Source organism: Ovis canadensis, chromosome X (assembly GCF_042477335.2).
Source record: "Ovis canadensis isolate MfBH-ARS-UI-01 breed Bighorn chromosome X, ARS-UI_OviCan_v2, whole genome shotgun sequence".
NCBI classification, from domain to species: Eukaryota; Metazoa; Chordata; class Mammalia; order Artiodactyla; family Bovidae; genus Ovis; species Ovis canadensis.
Genome location: NC_091727.1, coordinates 81,281,810 through 81,302,328, shown reverse-complemented (window position 1 = coordinate 81,302,328; position 20,519 = coordinate 81,281,810). Strand labels below are relative to the sequence as shown.

The 20,519-nt window shown below is 52.0% G+C and overlaps 1 protein-coding gene across 2 annotated transcripts in view; it reads left to right on the top strand.

Moving 5' to 3' along the window:
• The first annotated feature begins 8,378 nt into the window (after nt 1–8,378).
• Nucleotides 8,379–20,519, top strand: part of LOC138930362 (long-wave-sensitive opsin 1) — a 14,768-nt gene continuing 2,627 nt past the window's right edge. Inside the window, exons 1-5 of one of the 2 annotated variants that reach the window (XM_070290438.1) lie at nt 8,379–8,490; nt 12,348–12,644; nt 14,856–15,024; nt 16,392–16,557; nt 17,758–17,997. In XM_070290438.1, coding sequence (XP_070146539.1) covers nt 8,379–8,490; nt 12,348–12,644; nt 14,856–15,024; nt 16,392–16,557; nt 17,758–17,997 — 984 coding nt within the window. Of the gene's footprint in view, nt 8,491–11,834; nt 11,954–12,347; nt 12,645–14,855; nt 15,025–16,391; nt 16,558–17,757; nt 17,998–20,519 lie in introns of those variants that run through there. The other variant, XM_070290437.1, reaches the window with a different exon arrangement.

The window sequence follows — 20,519 nt, the reverse complement described above, 5'->3', positions numbered from 1 at the left end:
CTGTCCCATCTCATAAACTCTGAGAAGTCCCACGGTCTCCCTTCCCTCCTTCCTGTCTCCGTCCCCTTCAGTTCCAGCTGGGGTGGCCACAATCAAGCCAGTCTGCTCATCAAATGCTCACTCAGCCATGCCTTTAGTACTCTCTGCAGAACACGTGTTCCCATTTTTTTGGTGCTATGAGAAGGCTGATAATTTTCCAAAATGTTAAGTTCTGCTTCCCTTTGGATGAGTCATTCCATCTTTAAGTCATTTCTCCGTTTTCAGATTGGACAGTGAGCTTTCAAAGGAAGGCAAGCTGCACCTTCACCAAACATCCAGTTTCACACTCACGCATTCGACCTTCTACAAAACACTAGAAGAACATGAACCCGGGATAGCCAAGTTCTTTGCCATTTTCCAACAAAGAGGGCCTGTCTTCCTCACTTCTGTTCTGCAACCTCATCAGAATGACCTTTACCATCCACATCTTTACTAACATTCTGCTCACGACCCCTTAGGCTTTCCCTGGGAAGACCGAGGTTCTCCTCTTTAACTTCTGGGTCCTTGTCAGACTCACCTCCAAACTCTTCCAGCCTCGACTCCCAACAGGGTTCCAAAGCTGCTTCCACATTTTTAAGCATTTGTTACAGCAGCACCCCAACTATTCGTTAGCAATTTCCTGTCTTAGTCTGTTCAGGCCCCTGTGACAAAATACCATAGGCTGGAAGAGCTTATGAACCACAAACAGTGATTTCGCTCACTGATTTCCAGCACTAGGGGCTGGAAGTCAGAGATGAGGATATGAGCATGGTCAAGTGGGGGCCCTCTTTGGAATTTCAGACTTCTGTCTTTCTTCAGAAGGCAAAAGTATCTTCACATGGCAAAAGTCTCTCAGACTTTTTTTTATGAGGGCATGGTTCATTCACAAGGGTTCTGCCCTCATGATTTAATCAGTGTCCAAAGGCCTCACCTCCTAATACCAGCACATGAGCCAAAGTAAGAGAAGAACTTGACCAAAGGCAGTTGCCAAGGGTGTGCTGGGCCTCTTCCCAAGGGCCACCGGGCTTCAGAGGAAAGCAGTCATTTGCATCAGTCCATCCAAGGTGAGCCTCTGGATAAATTGAATTCATAATCACAATCTCATCAGAAATGTCATTTATAAGGTAAAGGGCAACTGATCAGATTCAGACATCCAGACTTAGAGAAGAAAGCTCAAGTGGACCGGGCAGAAAATGGCCTGGGGCATCCCCTAAGGTGTGGAAGTTCACAGCCTCACAGAGGAGCAAACAGGTCACTTCCCCAGATAAATAGCAGCACCTTCCATTTGGCTCCCTGAATCAAAGACAGTAAAAACCTTTCCAGAATAGTGAAAACAAAGCAGCGTATCTCTCATTGAAGTGTGAATAAAAGGCAGAACAGACAAAAGGAACACACACAGAAACAGATAACATGAATACACACAATAAAACCACAGAGACCTGAGCTACAGCAAACAGTACTGTTAAAACGGCTTCTCCCTAGGCTTCTGTTTGGAATTTCATCCGTAACCAGGGTGGACAGTTAAACGGAGTCATATTGCATATGCACATCTTGTTGATAATTTAATTGCATAAATAAATATTGGGTAAGCTTTTGTCTGATTTCCACTGTTTGTGATAGTGAAAATGTTTTAAAATTTTAACTGGGCCACAAATGAGATTCATGATCTCAATACCAAAAGAACAAGGAAGACTGTGCTAAGGTACTAATGCCACTGAAGTGTACACGGAGAAATGGTTATGATGGTAAATTCTGTTATGTGTGTTTTACCACAATTTTAAAACTAATTTTTTTTAATGAGAAAAAAAAAAAGACAATGAGATTTCTGGGTGCAGGGAGGAGTAGGGAGTAGGAGTAGCAAAACACCCGAACTCCTCCACTTTTAAAAGCGCAGAAACCCCCGCCACCCCCCAGTTCCCACTCGTGGAACCAGGAGGCACAGACAACAGGCAAATGGAAGAATCTGTCGGACCAGAAGCCACGAGGGCGTGGCAGGGCAGCAGGCCGGCAGGAAGGGTCCCAGGCCTCCCCGGGGCGCACCGACCGGGATCCAGCCCCTCCGGAGCCGGCCCGATGTAGCGCGGGGAGCGCGGTGCGCGGACCCGAAGGGGCGCAGGACCGAACCCGAGGGGGGGTTGGAGGTGCAGAGGGCGGAAGCGACCCAGGGGGCCGCGCGCCCAAGGCCTAGCCGGAGGGAGTGGCACACCGGCGCCAGGAGAGGGCGCCCGAGAGCCGGCGCTGGGCCCAGAGCAGATCCCTTCCAGGACCCGCCCCCCCGCCCCCGAGACCGGGACCCCGCCCCCGCCCCGCCCCGGAGACCCCGCCCCTCGCCCCCGTAGGGTCCCCGCACCAAGAGATAGGGGTTAGAAAAGCCAAGTCGATCCCATCCAGCAAAGCATTTTTGCAGGCCAGTGCGGACTCGGAGGCTGGCACACATGCCACGGCTGTCAGCGGTTCTGTTCGGTGCTCAAAGGGTCAGCGGCGTGGCCGCGGGCAGCCCCTCCCACGCCTTCCCGCCGGTTCCCCCAAGCTCAGTGCCCCATCGCCGCACCAGCTGGTATGTGGGTTCCCCCTCCCACGGGACGTTCTTGCGAGATCAGACGCTTCCCCTGGGCCTCAGGTGGGCAGGGGCGGCTCCCATAAACCCCAGGCTCTGGCCCAACGCAGCTTCGAGCTCATCCAGATGCCTGGTTGGCCTCTTTGGAGTGGTCGCAACCCGGACACCAACACTTTCAAAGGGACAGTACCGCCCGCTGTCACAGAGCGACAGAGACCTCAGTGCCAGCATGTAATGACTTCTTCATGTTCTTTTTAGTCGCAGAGGAGTGGCTGAGCACTTCTCCCTTGATGGGGTATGCGTTGCCAAAAGTCACAACAGGGGTGTGATGTCATTGATGGTGTCATGAAGAATATATATATTTTTTCATTTGTATTTGCATCACACACTTAAGCTCATCATTTCTAAATGTACAGTTCAGTAGTGTTACATTTGGTGCAACCAGGGGCCATGAAACACTAACTCTATATCTGCCCTCCCCCAGCCCCAGCCCCCCACCCTCCTACATTCTATCCCTATGACTTTGACTACTCTAGAAATCTCATTAAAAAATGGAATCATGTCCTTTTGTAACTGGCTTTGGAGAATATGTCTTTTACAGGGCTCTTTATATTCCAAACTAAATAGTTTAATTACAGTGGAAATTGCAGTTTAAGGCTTGCCTGTGAACTGGATTATAACTATAGATCAGATTGGAAATAAAACACTTTTCTCTCCAAGTAAAAAGGAGAAAAATGAAAATTCAAATAGAAGGAAGAAGAAACAAAGCAACAAAAATCCCAACAGGTTTTTTGGAGTTAAATTCCGTACATTGGAAATGAACAAAGCTGTGTGTTTCTCCTCAATGGCGGTCACAGCGAGCAGAATTGGGGGACAGAGGCATGGCAACTTTTAATCCATTCAAATTTCAGATATTTGCACCCAAACTTTTTAGGTATCCCTTGTTAATTCTGTTGTTGGGGTGGGAATAAAGACCTACGGATGAGCTGCAAAGGTGTGGGAATTACTGTTGACGGTGATACCAAAAAAGTCCTCATCCAGCCCAAAATCAACTGAAGCCTTGTAGGGATGAGGAACAGAACAGAGGCAGTCCTAGTGGGGAGCTTTGAAGTTAGGTCTTCAATGTCTTTATAGATACAGAGCTCTTCAGATTCCCTGTTTCCTCTCAGGCTCATTTGGTTAATTTGTGTTTCTCCAGGAGTCTGTCCATTTCATCTATATTTTCACATCCGTTGGGATCAAATTGTCAGCATGTCCGTCCTCTTTGGGTAACATCTGTGGGTTGAGATGGTGGCTTCTTGTCATTGCTCAGTTGGATTCCTGCCACTCAGACCTTCCCTCCACCAGCCACACCCCCATTGCCCTGACTTCTGGACTGCGGACCACTCCATCTTAGGCTTACTAAGTTTGTAAGCTGAGTTGGAGCTGGCTTTGACTCCTCCCTTCCTTCACTGGCTTCCACTGCAGCTACCCAGAGACTCCGAAAGCCCTACTTGCTGGTTGCCTTGACACTCTATCACCTGGATGCCCGCAGGGCCTGTTACACAATACCCCTGCTACCTCCCTGGCCCGTAACACTCTCAGAACATCGACCAGAGGGAGTGTGCCATCATCTAAATCACTTTAGATGAAAGTGTTCACTTTCACTCCAAAAATCATAACATGCTCTGTATTTCATTCACAGTGAAAGCTAGCATGCTGAAAATGGCCTCCGGGACACACAGACACTGGCCCTCATCCCCTCTGTGATCTTCCGTTTCCTAGGCCCCACTAGTTCACTCTGCTCCAGCTGCCCTGGTCTCCTTACTGTGCCTCTACCATACCAGGCACGCTCCTGCCCCAGGGCCTTTGCACTACTTCCGGGCTCTCTCCTGGGATGCCCTCCTCAGATCTCCACATGGCCCCCTCCCTCCTTTGAGACTTTGCTCACATGCCCCTTTCCCAGAGAGTCCCACCATGCTGCCCTATGAAAAAGGACATCCGTTCTCTCCCCACCCTCTACATTCCATTTGTTCTCTTTTTTATTTTAATTTTATTTTTTTTCCATTTGTTCTCTTGTTCCCGTCCTCCATCCTGCTCGACACAGCTTGTTTCTTACGTCTAATGTTCATGTTGTATTGTTCCTGCCCTCAATGAGTAGGGCAGCTGCAAGAGGACTCTGTTTGTTCACCCAGAGCCAAGAACAGGGCCTGGCCACAAGACGCGCTTGCTGGGTAGCTGTGGAATGAATGGCTAGAACTTTTCAAGAGGATGACCTCATTCAAGCGTTACAGCAAGTAAATGTTCTCCCTATGTTTCCAATGTGGACACACACTCTAGAGATGGTGGATGACTTGCTCAAGGTCCTGGAGGGTAGCCGCAGAAGACAGATGCATTAGAAGTGTGGGCCTGAGGTAAGCGTTTGTAGACTAGACTGACGAGGAACTTTTAGCAGGTTTGGGGTATCAGCCACCTGGATGGGTGAGGAAAATCTGATAGTTATCAGTTCTGAGATCTGCTGGAGAAGGGATAGGCTACCCACTGCAGTGTTCTTGGGCTTCCCTGGTGGCTCAACTGGTAAAGAATCCACCTGCAATGCGGGAGACCTGGGTTCGATCCCTGGTTTAGGAAGATCCCCTGGAGAAGGGAAAGGCTACCCACTCCAGTATTCTGGCCTGGAGAGTTCCATGGACTGTATAGTCCATGGAGTCGCAAAGAATCAGACACGACTGAGTGACTTTGACTTCACTATCAGGTGTGAGTGGAGCCATCGGGACTTGGTGGAATGGTCACAGAAATGGGGAAACAGCCTGCCCTCGTCTTTAGACTTCATATCCAAGGTCCCTGTTTACAGATATCTAAAGAGCTTAAGTTGGGAGAACTTTTCAACAGAAACAAAAATGGAAATGGAGTTATATTTCATCACAGAAAAATCAAAATTCAATGTATATAAATCTTTGCCAAACACAAAGGCAATAGACGATCCCTGAAAATACCATGTTAAGTGAGAGAAGGCAGACACAAGGACAGACCCCATATGACTCCACTTGTATGAGGTGCCTAGAGTCGTCAGACCCTAGACAGAGAGAGGAGGACGGGGGAGGGGGTGTTGGTGTCTAATGGGGACAGAGTTTCCACTGGGGAAGATGGACAGTTCTGGGAATGGCCAGTGGGGATGGCCACACACCCACGTGAACGTATTTAATGCTGCCAAACTGGACACTTAGAAATGGTCAAGATGCTAAATTTGATGTCATGTATATTTTATCACAGTTAAAAAAAAAAAAAAAAAGGCCAAAGGCAAACAGCCAAAGGATTCCTTGCCATGTTGTGGTGGTGACCACGGACTCTTCATGACTAAGTCCCTGGTCTACTGGCCAGAGCCAAGAGCGGAATCAAGGTGACAGCTCTCGGGGCTGCTAATCAGCACCCTGCATTGACTCACTTCTCCATAGTCGGATTAGAGACAAGTCTGGCATCTCCTCTTCTAGCCTGGCCAGGGGGGCCCCAAGTGGGGCAAGGGCGGGAGGCCCAGGGCCCCATGGAGGGCCTCGCCTTGGCCCAGGAGCCCCAATTTCTCCAAGCACTCAAGCCTCCCACCTTGGCCCCTTCTCCTTCCTCCCCAACCTCCTTCTCCAGCTGCTGCTCATTCACATTTTGGCCCCACCCTCCTGGTCTCCAACTCCCTCCCAAGAACCCCGCCCCTTCTCTCCACCTTGGGTCTCATGCAGGACCCCAGTGAGCTTTCGCTGGGCCTCAGGGAGCACACGTGTGCACCCAAGTGCTAGGGGACTTTCCAGGGCAGTAATCTGCTTTTGGCTAAAATGGGACTTGATCTTCTGTTAGCCCTAATCATCAATTAGCACCCCCACTCTGCAGACGGTCGGCGGGGGGGTTGTACAGGACTCACTGCTATCACCTCTGCTCCCTCTTCCCCTTCCCCAGGGTCTGGGGGCAGCAGGTGGGATGGATCAGCTCTGAGGCTCTGGCTGGAGGCTCCCCCAGCATGTCTGGATGTCCAGCTGAGATGGCACTGCACATTCACAAAGGGCTTCCCAATGGGACAGCATCCCTGGGAGCACCCTTTCCCCCATCCAACTGGCAACCCCCTGAGTGGGTGGGGTGGTTGGGGGCAGGCAGGATGGGTCTTCTTCCTTTAGACAGAAGGTGAACCTGGCCTGAGATGGCGGGATCATCCCACCCAAGACCACCCAGCCAGTCCATGGCCTTGCTAGCAACAGGCGGTCCTGCAGCCAGCACTCAGAGGGAGCACAACTCTCACATTCTCTGATGTGCTGATTCTTTGACTCGGGTGGGGACAGGCAGATTGAGACCCTGCAATCTAGGCCCAAGAGAAAAGCATGGCCTTGGAAGTTGGAAGAAACTGGGGTGGCGTTCTTGGGATCTGACCTCGTTATATCAAGTGCCGTCGAACACACTCTGTTCATGCTATGAACAAAAGCCCTGTCAGTTCTTTTGGGCATGTACTCAGAAGGACAATTGCTGAGTCACATGGTAATTCTATTTTTCAATCTTTGGAATTGCCCAACTGTTTTCCACAGTCGCTGTACCATCACCATCTAATTTTACAATTATTTCATCACCACCCAAGGCATCTCTTTCTCTACGGAATCCCTCTCCACACCCCTCCTCCCAGCCCCTGGCACCCACCAATCTGCTGTTTCTGTGGGCTTGTCTATTCTGGGCCTTCCACCATCTGAGATCGTTTGTGTCTGCTCCTTTCAGTTAACATCATCTTTTTGAGGTTCCTTCATGTTGTAACATGCATCACGATTTCATCCCTTGTTATGACTTTATAATATTCCAGTACATGGATATACCACATTTGGTTGGGTGTCCATTCACCTGTTGATTTGACTTTGGGTCAGTTTGACCTCTTGTGAATGATGCTGCCCTGAGCATGTGTATATGCCTTCTTGTGTGGAGACAGGCAAGGCTGGAGAATCGAGCAATTTCTAGGTAACTGGTGCCCCTGCCAAGTGCTCAGCCAGCGGCAGCCAGACAGCAGTGGGTGCAATGGGACAGCGGAGGCAGCCTGTCTGGAACATTCTGCAGAGAGGTTCACTTTTGAAGGCACGTCTAGAGGAAGTCCTAGTCAAGGGCAGTTCAAGGAAAGTTGTGAATTCAGGGAAGGGAGAGTTGGACAGGTGGGGCCTGTGGGCACCTTTGGGGGCTTCAGGATGGCTGCTAGGGGGCCTGGATGAGCCCTCTGGTGACCAGGGGAGCTGTAGCTCATGGGGAGCAAGGTAGGAGGGGAAGGGAGAGCCAGATGGATGGTGGGATGCCCACCCCTTCCTGGGGAAGGAGCCCCAGTGGTCCAACTTGTATCCATCTGGGCCCTCAACGCAGCCTGACCCTCCAGGAGGCTCCACGTCCCAGCCCAAGGCCCCCAAAGTTGCTTGGGGAGGAGCCGCTGTGAAAGGCAGGGCTGGGCTCTGGACTGAAAAGCCCGCTGCTTGGGCCTGCCTGGCCTAGAGCAGGTGCTGGATGGTAGAAAGGAAGAGAGGACAGGGAAACAGGAGCAAGGGCCCACGGCGGCCCCCCGCAGCACCCTGGCTCGGAGTTTGGCTCCCAGCAAATCCCTCTGAGCCACCCCCGTGGGCTCACCCAGGAGCCAGCAAGCCCAGCGCTGGGGGAGGAGGAGGTCTAAGTCCCAGGCCCAATTAAGAGATCAGATGGTGAAGGGTTTGGGGGCTTTTAAGGTGAGGAGGCCTGGGCTGATCCCACAGGCTGGTATAAAGCGCTGTGGCCCCCCAGGCAGTGCCAAGGCTGGCGGGCATCAGGGACAGGGCTTTGCAGAGCCATGGCCCACACATGGGGCCCCCAAAGGCTTGCAGGTGGGCAGCTGCAGGCCAACTTTGAGGAGAGCACCCAGGGGAGCATCTTTACCTACACCAACAGCAACTCCACCAGAGGTGAGCAAGCAGGCTGGGTCGGACAGGCTGGAATAGCCCTCCGGGGACACAGGCCCAAGTGGCTGCAAATGGGGTGCTGGCTGGCCACCCCTCCACCCCAGAGAGCCTCTGTACCCCATTGCTCCCCTTAGTTTTTATGATGCCATGAATGGTGTGTGTGTGGGGGGGTACTTTCTGAATACAAAAAGAAAGAAAGAAAGTGAAGTCGTTCAGTCGTGTCCAACTCTGTGACCCCATGGACTATAGCCCACACCAGGCTCCTCTGTCCATGGGATTCTCCAGGCAAGACTACTGGAGAGGGTTGCCATTTCCTCCTTCAGGGGATCTTCCTGACCCAGGGATCAAACCCAGGTCCCCTGCATTGCAGGCAGATACTTTACTATCTGAGCCACCAGGGAAGCCCCTGAGGACACCATCATATCGAATGTGCATTTTTAAACCACATTGGCTTCACAGAGCCTCTGAGAATCCCTGTCCTAGACTGCTAGTGAGCACTCATTGCCCTCAACCCCATTGCGTCTATGCGGGGGCTCTCTTCCTGGGGAGAGAACCTGGGCCTAAATCATCTTTGCATCTCCCAAAGCCAAATGGAGATGGCCAGCAGGAGCGGGAGGCTCAGGTGGCCCAGAGTGGGGTGAGTGCCTTCGAGAGCCTAAGGATAGAAGAGAGCATGGCTGCTGTCTTGTCCAAGCTCACCCTGGAGCCCTTGGCCCCTGGCGGCATGTACTAGGGAAGAAGTTAGCTCGGCTCCTGAAGAGAGGTGCTTCAGCCGCACCAGACAGTAGAAAACTGTGTTGAGGCAGCTGGCATTCAGCCCTGGGCATGGCCCAGTCACAAGGCTTTGTCTGTCAGCCCGTCAGAGAGCTGAAGATACCAATGACCCCCAGCCCCTAACCCCACAGGTCCCTCCTTCCAACTGAAGACCTTCAGTTCCTTCAAATATGTCTCAGTTCAGTTCAGTTCAGTTGCTCAGTCCTGTCCAACTCTTTGCGACCCCGTGGACTGCAGCACACCAGGCCTCCCTGTCCATCACCAACTCCTGGAGTTCACTCAAACTCATGTCCATTGAGTCGGTGATGCCATCCAACCATCTCACTCTCTGTCATCCCCTTCTCCTCCCACCTTCAATCTTTCCCAGAATCAGGGTCTTTTCCAATGAGTCCATTCTTCACATCAGGTGGCCAAAGGATTGGAGCTTCAGGTTCAGCATCCGTCCTTCCAATGAATATTCAGGATTGATTTCCTTTAGGATGGACTGGTTAGATCTCCTTGCTGTCCAAGGGAAAAATGTCTCACTTGCCACAATTTCCAGAAGACACATCGGCTCCTTGACACCCAGAGCAGGACCAACAATAAGGTTCCCAAGCCAAACTGGTGGAGAACTGTGAACTTCACATTGACCTGATGGTTTTCACCCCAGAATGTCCCTGATGGAGACCCAACAGTGTTCTTCCTGGAGGCCCCTGGGGCTTTGTCAATGCCCCAGATTTCCTTATTGTAAATTTTTTTTTTTTACAAAAATTCATGTGAACGAAATGAAAATGAGGAGTAACTCCCCTTTATTATGACAGTTGGTCTACACCTTTCTCTGTTGGAAGGAACTTTCTGCCACCACCATTTTAGCAGATTACTCAACCGCTGAGCAGATTACTCAAAATTTCTAGCAAAATAGAAGGAGAGGATAATGGCACTGGGTACCCATCACTTGTTCCTTCCACTAGTGTGTCCACCACTTCTCTTATTTCCTCTCTATCCTGTCCATTAACCACTCCTGCCAATTTCTGGAAGCAGATCCAAAACATCACATCGTTTCCTCTGTAAGTCTTCAGAAGGTAGCTCTAAAGAAAGGACTCTTTAAAAACATAAATGCAAAATCATACTTTTAGAAGTTTTCCCTCAATGTCCTTGCAATTTATTTGTTGAAGAAAATGAGTTGATTGTTCCTGGACTGACCCATGCCCTTCTGCCCAACCCCCCTCCCCATCATCCTGTTTCCATCACTTGCTGCTGCTAAGTCACTTCAGTCGTGTCTGACTCTGTGCAACCCCATAGATGGCAGCCCACCAGGCTCCCCTGTCCCTGGGATTCTCCAGGCAAGAACACTGGAGTGGGTTGCCATTTACTTCTCTAATGCATGAAAGTGAAAAGTGAAAGTGAAGTCACTCAGTTGTGTCTGACTCTTAGCGACCCCTTGGACTGCCTACCAGGCTCCTCTCTCCATGGGATGTTCCAGGCAAGAGTACTGGAGTGGGGTGCTATTGCCTTCTCCATCACTTAGCGGTTGAGTAATCTGCTAAAATGGTGGTGGCAGAAAGGTCCTTCCAACAGAGAAAGGTGTAGACCCACTGTCATAATAAAGGGGAGTTACTCCTCATTTTCATTATGTGTGTGTTTGCTCCAGCTGCCATGACAAAGCACCACAGACTGGGTGGCTAAAGCAACAGAAATTGATCATTTCCCAGTTCAGGAGGCCAGTGATCACGGGCTCGACAGGGTTGGCTCCTTCCAGTGGCTCTGAGGGACACTCTGTTCCAGGTCCCTCCCCTGGGTTATGGTGAGTGAGTGAAGTTGCTCAGTCATGTTTGACTCTTTGCAACCCCATGGACGGTGGCTACCAGGCTCCTCCATCCATGGGATTTTCCAGGCAAGTGTACCACAGTGGACTGCCATTTACTTCTCCAGGAGACCTTTCCAACCCAGGGATTGAACCCAGGTCTCCTGCATTGCAGGCAGATTCTTTACCAGCTGAGCCACCAAGGAAGCCCAAGAACACTGGAGTGGGTAGCTTATCCCTTTACAGCAGAGCTCAGAGCTGATAACCATCAGATTTTCCTCACCCATCCAGGTGGCTAATCCCCCAAACCAGCCACCAGGGAACACCACCAGGGTTATGGTAGTTTCTGGTAATCTGTAGTATCCCTCCCCCAGTTTATGGTAGTCTCCAGCAATCCATGGTATCCCTCCCCTGGGTTATAGTAGTCTCTGGTAATCCACGGTATCCCTCCCCCAAGTTTTAATAATCTCTGGTAATCCGTGATATCCCTTGGTTATTGAAACACCACCCTGATCCTTGCTTTCATTTTCACACAGCCATCTTCTCCCGAATGCGTCTGTGTCCAAATTTTGCCTTTTTGTAAGGACACAAGTCCTATTGGACTAGGGCCAGCCTAGTGATGTCATCAAAACTTGATCATCTCTGTACAAACCCTTTCTCTAAATAAGGTCACATTCTGAGGGAGTGGGGGTTATGATTCCCACATGCCTTTTTTTGGAAGGGACACAATCCAATCCATAGCAAAGGCCCTCAATCATTCATTCTCAGGGCACTGACTGTACATGCACGAGACACAGGCCAGTGAGGAAGACAGGACACACACGTACAGAGCTCCAATATGGAGTTAAATCTCAGCTGGGGAATCTGGAAAGGGTCCTAGAAGGCAAGGGCACAGAGCCAGACTGGATGGTATGAACCAGCCGAGGACCTGGGTATGAGGGAGACCACAAGCAAAGATCTGACGACAGAATGATGTGTAGCGCACACAGGCAACAGCACCAGGGCACTGGTGGGCTTTCAGGGGAGCAGGAGCCAGCCAACCACACTCCAGGAGTGGGTGGGCAACTCAGACCAGGGAGCAATACCTGGCATGGATGATGCTTTGTTAAGCTCAAGGATGCCCATGCAGGTGTTTCCAGCAGGTCACGGCCTTGGGTCTGAGAGACAGAATCGAGGGAAGGTTGCCTGCAGATGAACAAAGCTAGGGGGAAAGGCCAGTTGCAAAGGCAAGGGCAGGTGTGGCCATATAGGTGATGAAGCGGCTGCCCGAGTCCTCTGCTCACTCTGTACCTCCTGCCTCCAGATCCCTTTGAAGGCCCCAATTACCACATTGCTCCCAGATGGGTATATCACCTCACCAGCGCCTGGATGGTCTTCGTGGTCATCGCGTCTGTCTTCACTAATGGGCTCGTGCTGGCAGCCACCATGAGGTTCAAGAAGCTCCGCCACCCTCTCAACTGGATCCTGGTTAACTTGGCCATTGCTGACCTGGCAGAGACCATCATCGCCAGCACCATCAGCGTTGTGAACCAGATGTATGGCTACTTTGTGCTGGGCCACCCCCTGTGTGTCGTGGAGGGCTACACTGTCTCCTTGTGTGGTAAGTCACCTGGGGGCCTGGGTTTGGGGGAGACCCAGCCTGCTGCACATAAAGGAGACCATCATGTGGCGAAATCACCAGAGGCAGCCGTGGGACGCAGGCTCAGCACATCTTTGAAGGGGGACAGACCTGCTGGGGAAGCTGGGCTGGGACCATTAGAGTGTCTGCTCTGAAATAGACCTGACCTGGTGACATTCAGTTTGAGACCATGTAGCTGGCATGGGCAGAGACAGACAGATCCACATAATCTGAGAACAGGGTGGCATAGGAGGCCTCTGGGCACCCCAAATGAGACTCCCACTCAAATCTGGGACACGTGCCCTTTCAGCTCACCTGTGTCAGTTTTTCCCTGGCAAGGAAGCAATTCCCAGGAGAGCTCCCGAGATATTGAAACTAGATCCTGCGTCCCTTTCCCCAGCCTGATTGCTCATTTCTCCATGGGTCATGGCTCTACTGAGATCTCCATTGGCTGTCAAGCCCCTGTGTTCATCGCTCTGTGCTGTCAGGCATCTGGATAGTGAGAATATGGTGCCATCAGTCCTTAGAGGACCGGGACCTGGAGGAGGCCATGAGGGAGCTGGATGTTGGGTCCGAAGGATGCAAGGGCACTCACGCCAAGTGGCCGAGGAGGGTGGGGCACCAACAGCTAGGCTGGTTGGGTGGCCAAAGGCTGGGTGGGCAGACAAGGGATGGAGAAGGCCCAGGATGGCAGGCTGAGATGGGGATGAGGGGCTCAGAGGGGGAGACCGAGAGGAGGCTCACCAACGGCTGGGAGGATGTGAGGAAACCAGGGCTGGCTGGCGTCTATCACACGCTGAGCACTAGGCAAGGCTGGGGCATTCTGGGAGGCCAGGTCTGCTTGCCAGAGGCCTCTGAAGAAGAGGACATGGAGCCCTCAGGGGCACACATCCCCAGGAGAAAACCAAGGGCTGCGGGGTTGCAGTTTGGCATCCACCAAAGATGACAAGGAGTCCAAGGGCCCCAGTGCTCAGCACGTGTGCCCTGTCTCCAGGCCCCCAGCCATCAAAGCAGCAAAGGCTTGCAGCTGCCTCCTCCCGGTTTTAAGTTCCCATGGCCACCTGCTCACATGCCTGGGTCCTTGGCACCCACATATATGTTGGGTTTGTCTCATTGCCCTACAGTGATCTCCAGTTTGGATTCTCAAGAGATGAGCCATAGAAAGACAGGATTAGCGGGGCAGGTGAGAGGGGACCTGGTCAGTGACCTGAGCCATTGGCAGTGTCACCTCTGCCCACTGACCTGACCAAGTTCAAACCTTTCGGGCACCGTGGGTAGCTGGTGCCATGGCCCTCGAGTGGCTCCTCCATCCCATCCATCCCGTCTCTGCTCAAGGTCTGCTCTCAGGTCAGCAGTTTGGGGAGCCATAGATTCCCAAGGAAGCCGATGATACTGAAATACGGTTATTAAAGTATGAAACATGACTTAATGACACAGTCCCTCATTTTTAAAGTGTTCATATTAAAAGTAGTTTGTAGAAGTATTCAGGACACCACTCCATGAAAGTATCAACTCTCTCTGGCTGGAGAGCCCCTGAAAGGTCAGCATGGTAATGAATATAGTCATCTTGGCAAATGCCTGGCACCTCTGTAAAGTGACAAGCCACAGGTGCTGCTAACACTACTGCACTCATGTTGGGAGTAAGGGAGGCCAAGTGTCCAGCAGACATTGGTGGAAACGAACACATTGTTGCCCCATCCCAGCTCATGGAACCCTGAATTCCACGCAGATTGCTGCCAGGTAGGGAGTGCTGAAAGGCCTGGGCTGAGGGCAGGCATGCCCACAGCTACAGTGTGCCAGTCACTGGACACATCCTGTTTCCCGGCCTTGGCTGGGATGGTGGCACCTTAGTGTGGCCTCAGGGGTGTACGTGGCCATCAGGACTTGCACTGACAGTATCATGAGAAAGGCTGGTGGCCAGATAAAAGAGAGACGAGAAGTGAGGTGGGCCATGAGGCTGAACCAGAGAAGGCAAAGGGAGGCGGCTGCATGCACATCAGGGAAGGAACAGGGGACACAGGTGTTAGAGAAGGAAATTGACCAAGAGACCTGCTGCTCCATGGACTCAAAAACACTTTTTGGAGAATCAGGTTTTGCAGGTAGGTGGCGGGAGGGTGTGTGTGGGGGGCGTTCTCCCTCTTGATCTTGCAAAGTGTTGACTCAAAGCCCTCCTATGTCTGCTCTGCCCCAAAGGGATCACCGGTCTCTGGTCCTTGGCCATCATCTCCTGGGAGAGGTGGATGGTGGTCTGCAAGCCCTTTGGCAACGTCAGATTTGATGCCAAGTTGGCCATTGCGGGCATCGCCTTCTCCTGGATCTGGGCTGCTGTGTGGACGGCTCCACCCATCTTTGGTTGGAGTAGGTGAGGAGGCGGGGTGCCAGGAAGACAATGTGTGTAGAACAGGGCAAGGAGGGTCAAATTCATCGTTCATTTTGAGACCTTGGGGCAAATCACTCTCTGTCTCTGGGCCTCTGTGGCCCCAGGAGTGAAGTGGAAATAGACCTGACTCCTCCTGAGGGCCCTTCAAGCAGGCCGGGTCTGTGGCTATATGACTCTGCCTGGCTGCCACATGGGCGCAGGCCCTGTGGTCTCCAAGCCTCAGCAAAGGTCTGTTTCTCCCAGACAGGAGCAGCTCATGAGAGCTCAGAGAGGAACACTGCAGGCTCAGGCCATGGGCACACTGGATCACTGGGCACACAGAGTCTTACCCACTCTGTCCCAGGCCTCTTTCTTGCACCTGCTAAGGGGCCCCCTTTGCAGAGGCTCCTTGGGTCACAGCTCACCAGTGTCCTCATCAGGTGGATTCTTTGGGAGAAGACCCGAATTTCCAAGGAAGCAGCTCTGATATTTGGGTGGGCGGGATGGGACAAGGCCGCTGTATTTCTGTCTTCTGCTGCAAGCTGGTGAACAAGTTTTCTTCGGGAAGCTTCCATCGTCATGGAGGCGAGGCTCTGTCTGTCACCCTCCTCCTGCCCCCATGCCCACAATATCTGGGATTGTTGAACACATGCTCATGTAATCCTCAGGGGCTCACAGCTGTTCTTAAGGCAAGAGGGTGCCTCGCCTCCCCTTTGTAAAAAGGGGATGTGATGGGAATGACGAAAATGTTCTAGAACCAGATTGGTGATGGATGCACAACATCGCGAATGCACCAAACCTCCTAATTATGTGTAAAGAAAAAAAGAAAGTAAAGTCACTTAGTCGTGTCTGACTCTTTGTGACCCCATGGACTGTAGCACACCAGATGCCTCCATCCATGGAATTTTCTAGGCAAGAGTACTGGAGTGGGTTGCCATTTCCTTCTACAGGGGAGTCTCCTGACCCAGGGATCGAACCCGGGTCTCCCACATTGCGGGCAGATGCTTTACCTTCTGCGCCACCTATGTGTGTTTTACCACCCCCCCCCCAAAAAAAAGAGGGGAAAATTAGATCAGAGATGAAGAAGGATTTACAGAAATTCTACCAAAGGCCTTCCTTTGGGGGGTGGTGATGAAAATGTCATGGAAGCAGACAGAGGTGGCAGTTGCCCCATACCATGTATGTCCTAGATGGCTCTGAACTGTTCACTGCAAAAAAAAAAAAAAAAAAAGTCAATTCGGGTAATGTGAATTTCACCACAATAATAATTTAAAAAAAGCCCAACAACCCTCAATCAAGTCATTGGGGTCCCGGGGTGGAGATCCTGGTCCCTGCCCATTTCAGCATGGGCTTCCGGCTCTTCTCCGCAGGTACTGGCCCCACGGCCTGAAGACTTCATGTGGCCCTGATGTGTTCAGTGGCAGCTCCTACCCAGGGGTGCAGTCGTACATGATCGTTCTCATGATCACGTGTTGCTTCATCCCGCTCAGCGTCATCATCCTTTGCTACCTGCAAGTGTGGCTGGCCATCCGAGCGGTGAGCGCCTCACCCTTGTGGCTTCCCTCCTGCCAGCAGGATCATGCAGGCCGGGGGAAGCCACAGAGGACTGCACAGTCTGCTCTCCTGCCTCCAAACCAGACGTGAGGCTTCCTTGGCCCTGCCTGTACAGGGTGGGCAGGGACGGCCCCCCTCTCTTCGTGGAGGGACCCAAAGCTGACACCGGGAAGGTGGGTGGGGAGGAAAGCTAGCCAGACAGCCAGATCCCAAAGCAAAACCTGCAAAGCAAGGGGTGTTTTCAAAAGGCTGCCACCTGAGGGCTCCCATCACAGGGCTGTCCAAGGGGTGCATTCACACCCTCCTCCCTGAGAAGCTGGTCCCCTCCCCCTCACCCCACTACCAGGGTGCAGGAAATCAGAGCAAGGCAGGAGAAGGGCTTCTGAGAACTCTGCACTCCCCTGAGTTGCCTGAAACACCACACAGAAGTCGTGCCTTTGTCAATCAGCTTGGCCTGAAGGTGCCTCCCGGGCCTGGCACGCAGAGTCGGAGGCCTCTGGGGTGGTGCCTTTCCTCTCCAAAGCGGCTTGTGCCCACAATCGGCTCAGCATGAGCTGTCGCAGCTCTTTGTGGAGGGGAGGTCATCTCGGCTGAGATAAGCTCCCCTCCCCCTGCCTTCAGCCTGTGATTTGCTCCCCCTTCTCGCTGCCCACCCCCACCCCCGGTTGGCATTCAGGGATCAGAAGCAACTTAGCTGACTTCCATGGACAGCCACACACAACTTGGGCTGGGCGAGTCATGAGCTGTGGAATCCGGGCTACAGGACACACCCCAGCCATCAGTCACCCTTGAGACCTGACCATGGGGTGGGGCGGTGGGGCGGGGGACACACTCTGATAAGGGACCAGAGGAGGCTGGAAACAGCCTCAGTAGCTCCTTCCCCGCCTCCTGATGGGAACCAAGCGAAGCCAAGGGTATGGCAGGTGTTAGCCAAGCTCTGCTCGAAGCCTCTAAGAGCTCCCACAAGACCAGCCCTGGCCAGGCCAGGCACTCCCTTAGGTGGGAGTACTGGAGTGGGTGGCCATTTCCTTCTCCGGGGGATCTTCCCAACTCAGGGATCAAACCCGGGTCTCCCGCATTGTAGGCAGACGCTTTACCATCTGAGCCACCAGGGAAGTCAGCAGCAGTGAATCTCCTGAGATACCCCTCATGGTCCCCAGGATGATTCTCCATCTCCCCCAGGTGGCAAAGCAGCAGAAAGAATCTGAGTCCACCCAGAAGGCGGAGAAGGAGGTAACCCGCATGGTGATGGTGATGATCTTTGCCTACTGTCTCTGCTGGGGGCCCTACACCTTCTTTGCCTGCTTCGCCGCTGCACACCCCGGCTATGCCTTCCACCCTCTGGTGGCTGCCCTGCCAGCCTACTTTGCCAAAAGTGCCACTATCTACAACCCCATTATCTATGTCTTCATGAACCGCCAGGTAAGGCACACAGTTGGCAGAGCAAACTGCAGATAGACCCTGGAAGAGCCCAGTGATGGCTCCCACCAGGAAGTGTGTCTGTGGGAAGCCTGAAAATGACCTCTGGGAAAATAACCTTGGGAGGCTCGGCACCAGTGACCCAGCCCCAGACAGCTGTCCCTCTGGATCCTTTTATGGTCTGGGCCTGACAGTGGGCACTTCCTGCAGGGCACTATGTGTTCGTGCCCATCCCATTGGCTGGCCTTAGCTGAGCCCAGAGCTCAGACACCCTAGGATTGCCAGAATGCATCTAGCATACAAAGTACCCTGGGCATGTGCGTCTTGATTTCACAGACACAACTCTTCTCATGAACTTAATCTTTCCATATTCAAACCCTAATTCTGACAAGGACACAGAGGCCCTTCTTGCCTGTGCTGACTTTTGGCCTTCTTAACTTTGTGGATCAGTCCAGGCAGGACATGCTGTGGTCTTTCCAGATGGCAGCCACCAGAAGCTGGCATATTGAGCCTCAGCAGTAAACTGCCCATGACTCCTAGACTTCTTGCAAAGTTACAGGTGACCATCATCACCTAACTGTAAGGCCCATCATCTTTGATAGGCCATTTGCCTTATTCTTCCACAAATCCATCATGTCCACTCCACTAAGGTGTCGAGTAGATGTGAAGTGACTTGATAATCAGAAAGGTCTGCGGGTCAGAATACCACTCTCCCAGGAGCCTCACATCTCACCATGGTAATGTTTAGGTTATCGAGTATGACCAACACCACTATGGAGTCCCCAGGACTTCACACCAAGAGCAGAGCTCACCCCTCGGCCCCCATTTCCTGTCTTTCCCATGGGTCTCTTCTGAGGTTTGGCTTTCGCTTGCGGAATCCTAGGCCATCTTTGTCTTTTATTGAGCTTTTCATTCTCCCCTCTGGAACTCGCCCTCCTCTACCACTGTCTGCATTCCCAGATTCTCCAGGCTTTCGAACTTTGCTTTCACCCTTTCCACACTGTTATCCCTTCCTGTTGCATTCAGAGAGAATTTTCTGGAATGGAGCTCCACAAGGACATGAAATGTTGCTCTTTTGATTCAATGCAGATGCCCCAAGGACACATGGGTTCAGCGTGGGTGCTCAGTATATAGATGCTGAATGTGTGGCCAATGGATCCCTCAGCCTCATCTGCTGGGTCTTCAGCTGAGTCTGTTCTGCTGCTCAGCCCAATTCTGGTGTTACTGACTTCAACAATTATGTTTTTGTTAGAGTTTTGATGTTGGAGGTAGTCAAGAACAGGCCCCAAATATATAGGAAACACCTCTGCTTTGTATTCTCAAAGCATTGTTTTTAACTCAGTCATGAGATATAATCTGGGAAATGCATACATCCCATTAGGGGTTCAGTAGCAAAGAGCAGAGGGCTTCCCTGGTAGCTCAGCTGGTAAAGAATCTGCCTGCAATGTCGGAGACCCCAGTTCGATTCCTGGGTCAGGAAGATCCCCTGGAGAAGGGATAGGCTACCCACTCCAGTATTCTTGGGCTTCCCTGATAGCTCAGACAGTAAAGAATCCGCCTGCAGTGCAGGAGAGCTGGGTTCAATTTCTGGATTGGGAAGATCCCCTGAAGGAGCACATGGCAATCCATTCCAGTATTCTGGCCTGGAGAATCCCCATGGACAGAGGAGCCTGGTGGGCTACAGTCAGCGGGGTTGCTAAGAGTCAGACACAAATGAGCGACTAAGCACAGCACAGCACGGATCAGAGTCCTCCTGATGCCAGAAGACTCTTGGTTGAAAAGATGAGGTGGGCTCTTGCCTACCTAATCCTCACTTGGCCCCTTGTTGACAGAACAGAAACAAGACAACAGTCACTTTCCTTTTCACTAGAATGCCTCTGAGATTCTTCCAGACATTGGCCCCTTAGCTGGGATCATTTTTCGTCACTGTATATGTTTTGTGGGGCTGTCATAACAAAGTACCACAAGCTAGGGGTGTTCAAACAATAGAAATCTATTCTCTCTTGGTTTGAGATCAGGGTGTGGGCAGGGTTGGTTCTTTCTCCTAGGTCCTGACAGGTACCCATAACCTCTGGTGTTCCTCGCATTGGAGATGAGTCCCTGTGATCTCTGCCCTTTGCCTTCACATGGTGTTCTTCTGTGTCTGAATCCAAATTGCCTTCTTTTCCTGAGGACATCTGTCATTGGATGAGGGCCCACCCTACTCCAATATGACCTCATGATAATATGCACCTTAATCATATCTCTGAAGACTTATTTCCAAATAAGATCACAGTTACAGGCTCCAAGGATTAGGACTTGAACATATCTTTGGAGGAGCACAATTTGGCCCACAGTGCTGCTGCTGCTGCTAAGTCGCTTCAGTTGTGTCCGACTCTGTGCGACCCCGTAGACGGCAGCCCACCAGTCTCCCCTGTCCCTGGGATTCTCCAGGCAAGAATACTGGAGTGGGTTTCCATTTTCCTTCTCCAATGCATGAAAGTGAAAAGTGAAAGTGAAGTCGCTCAGTCGTGTCCGACTCTTCA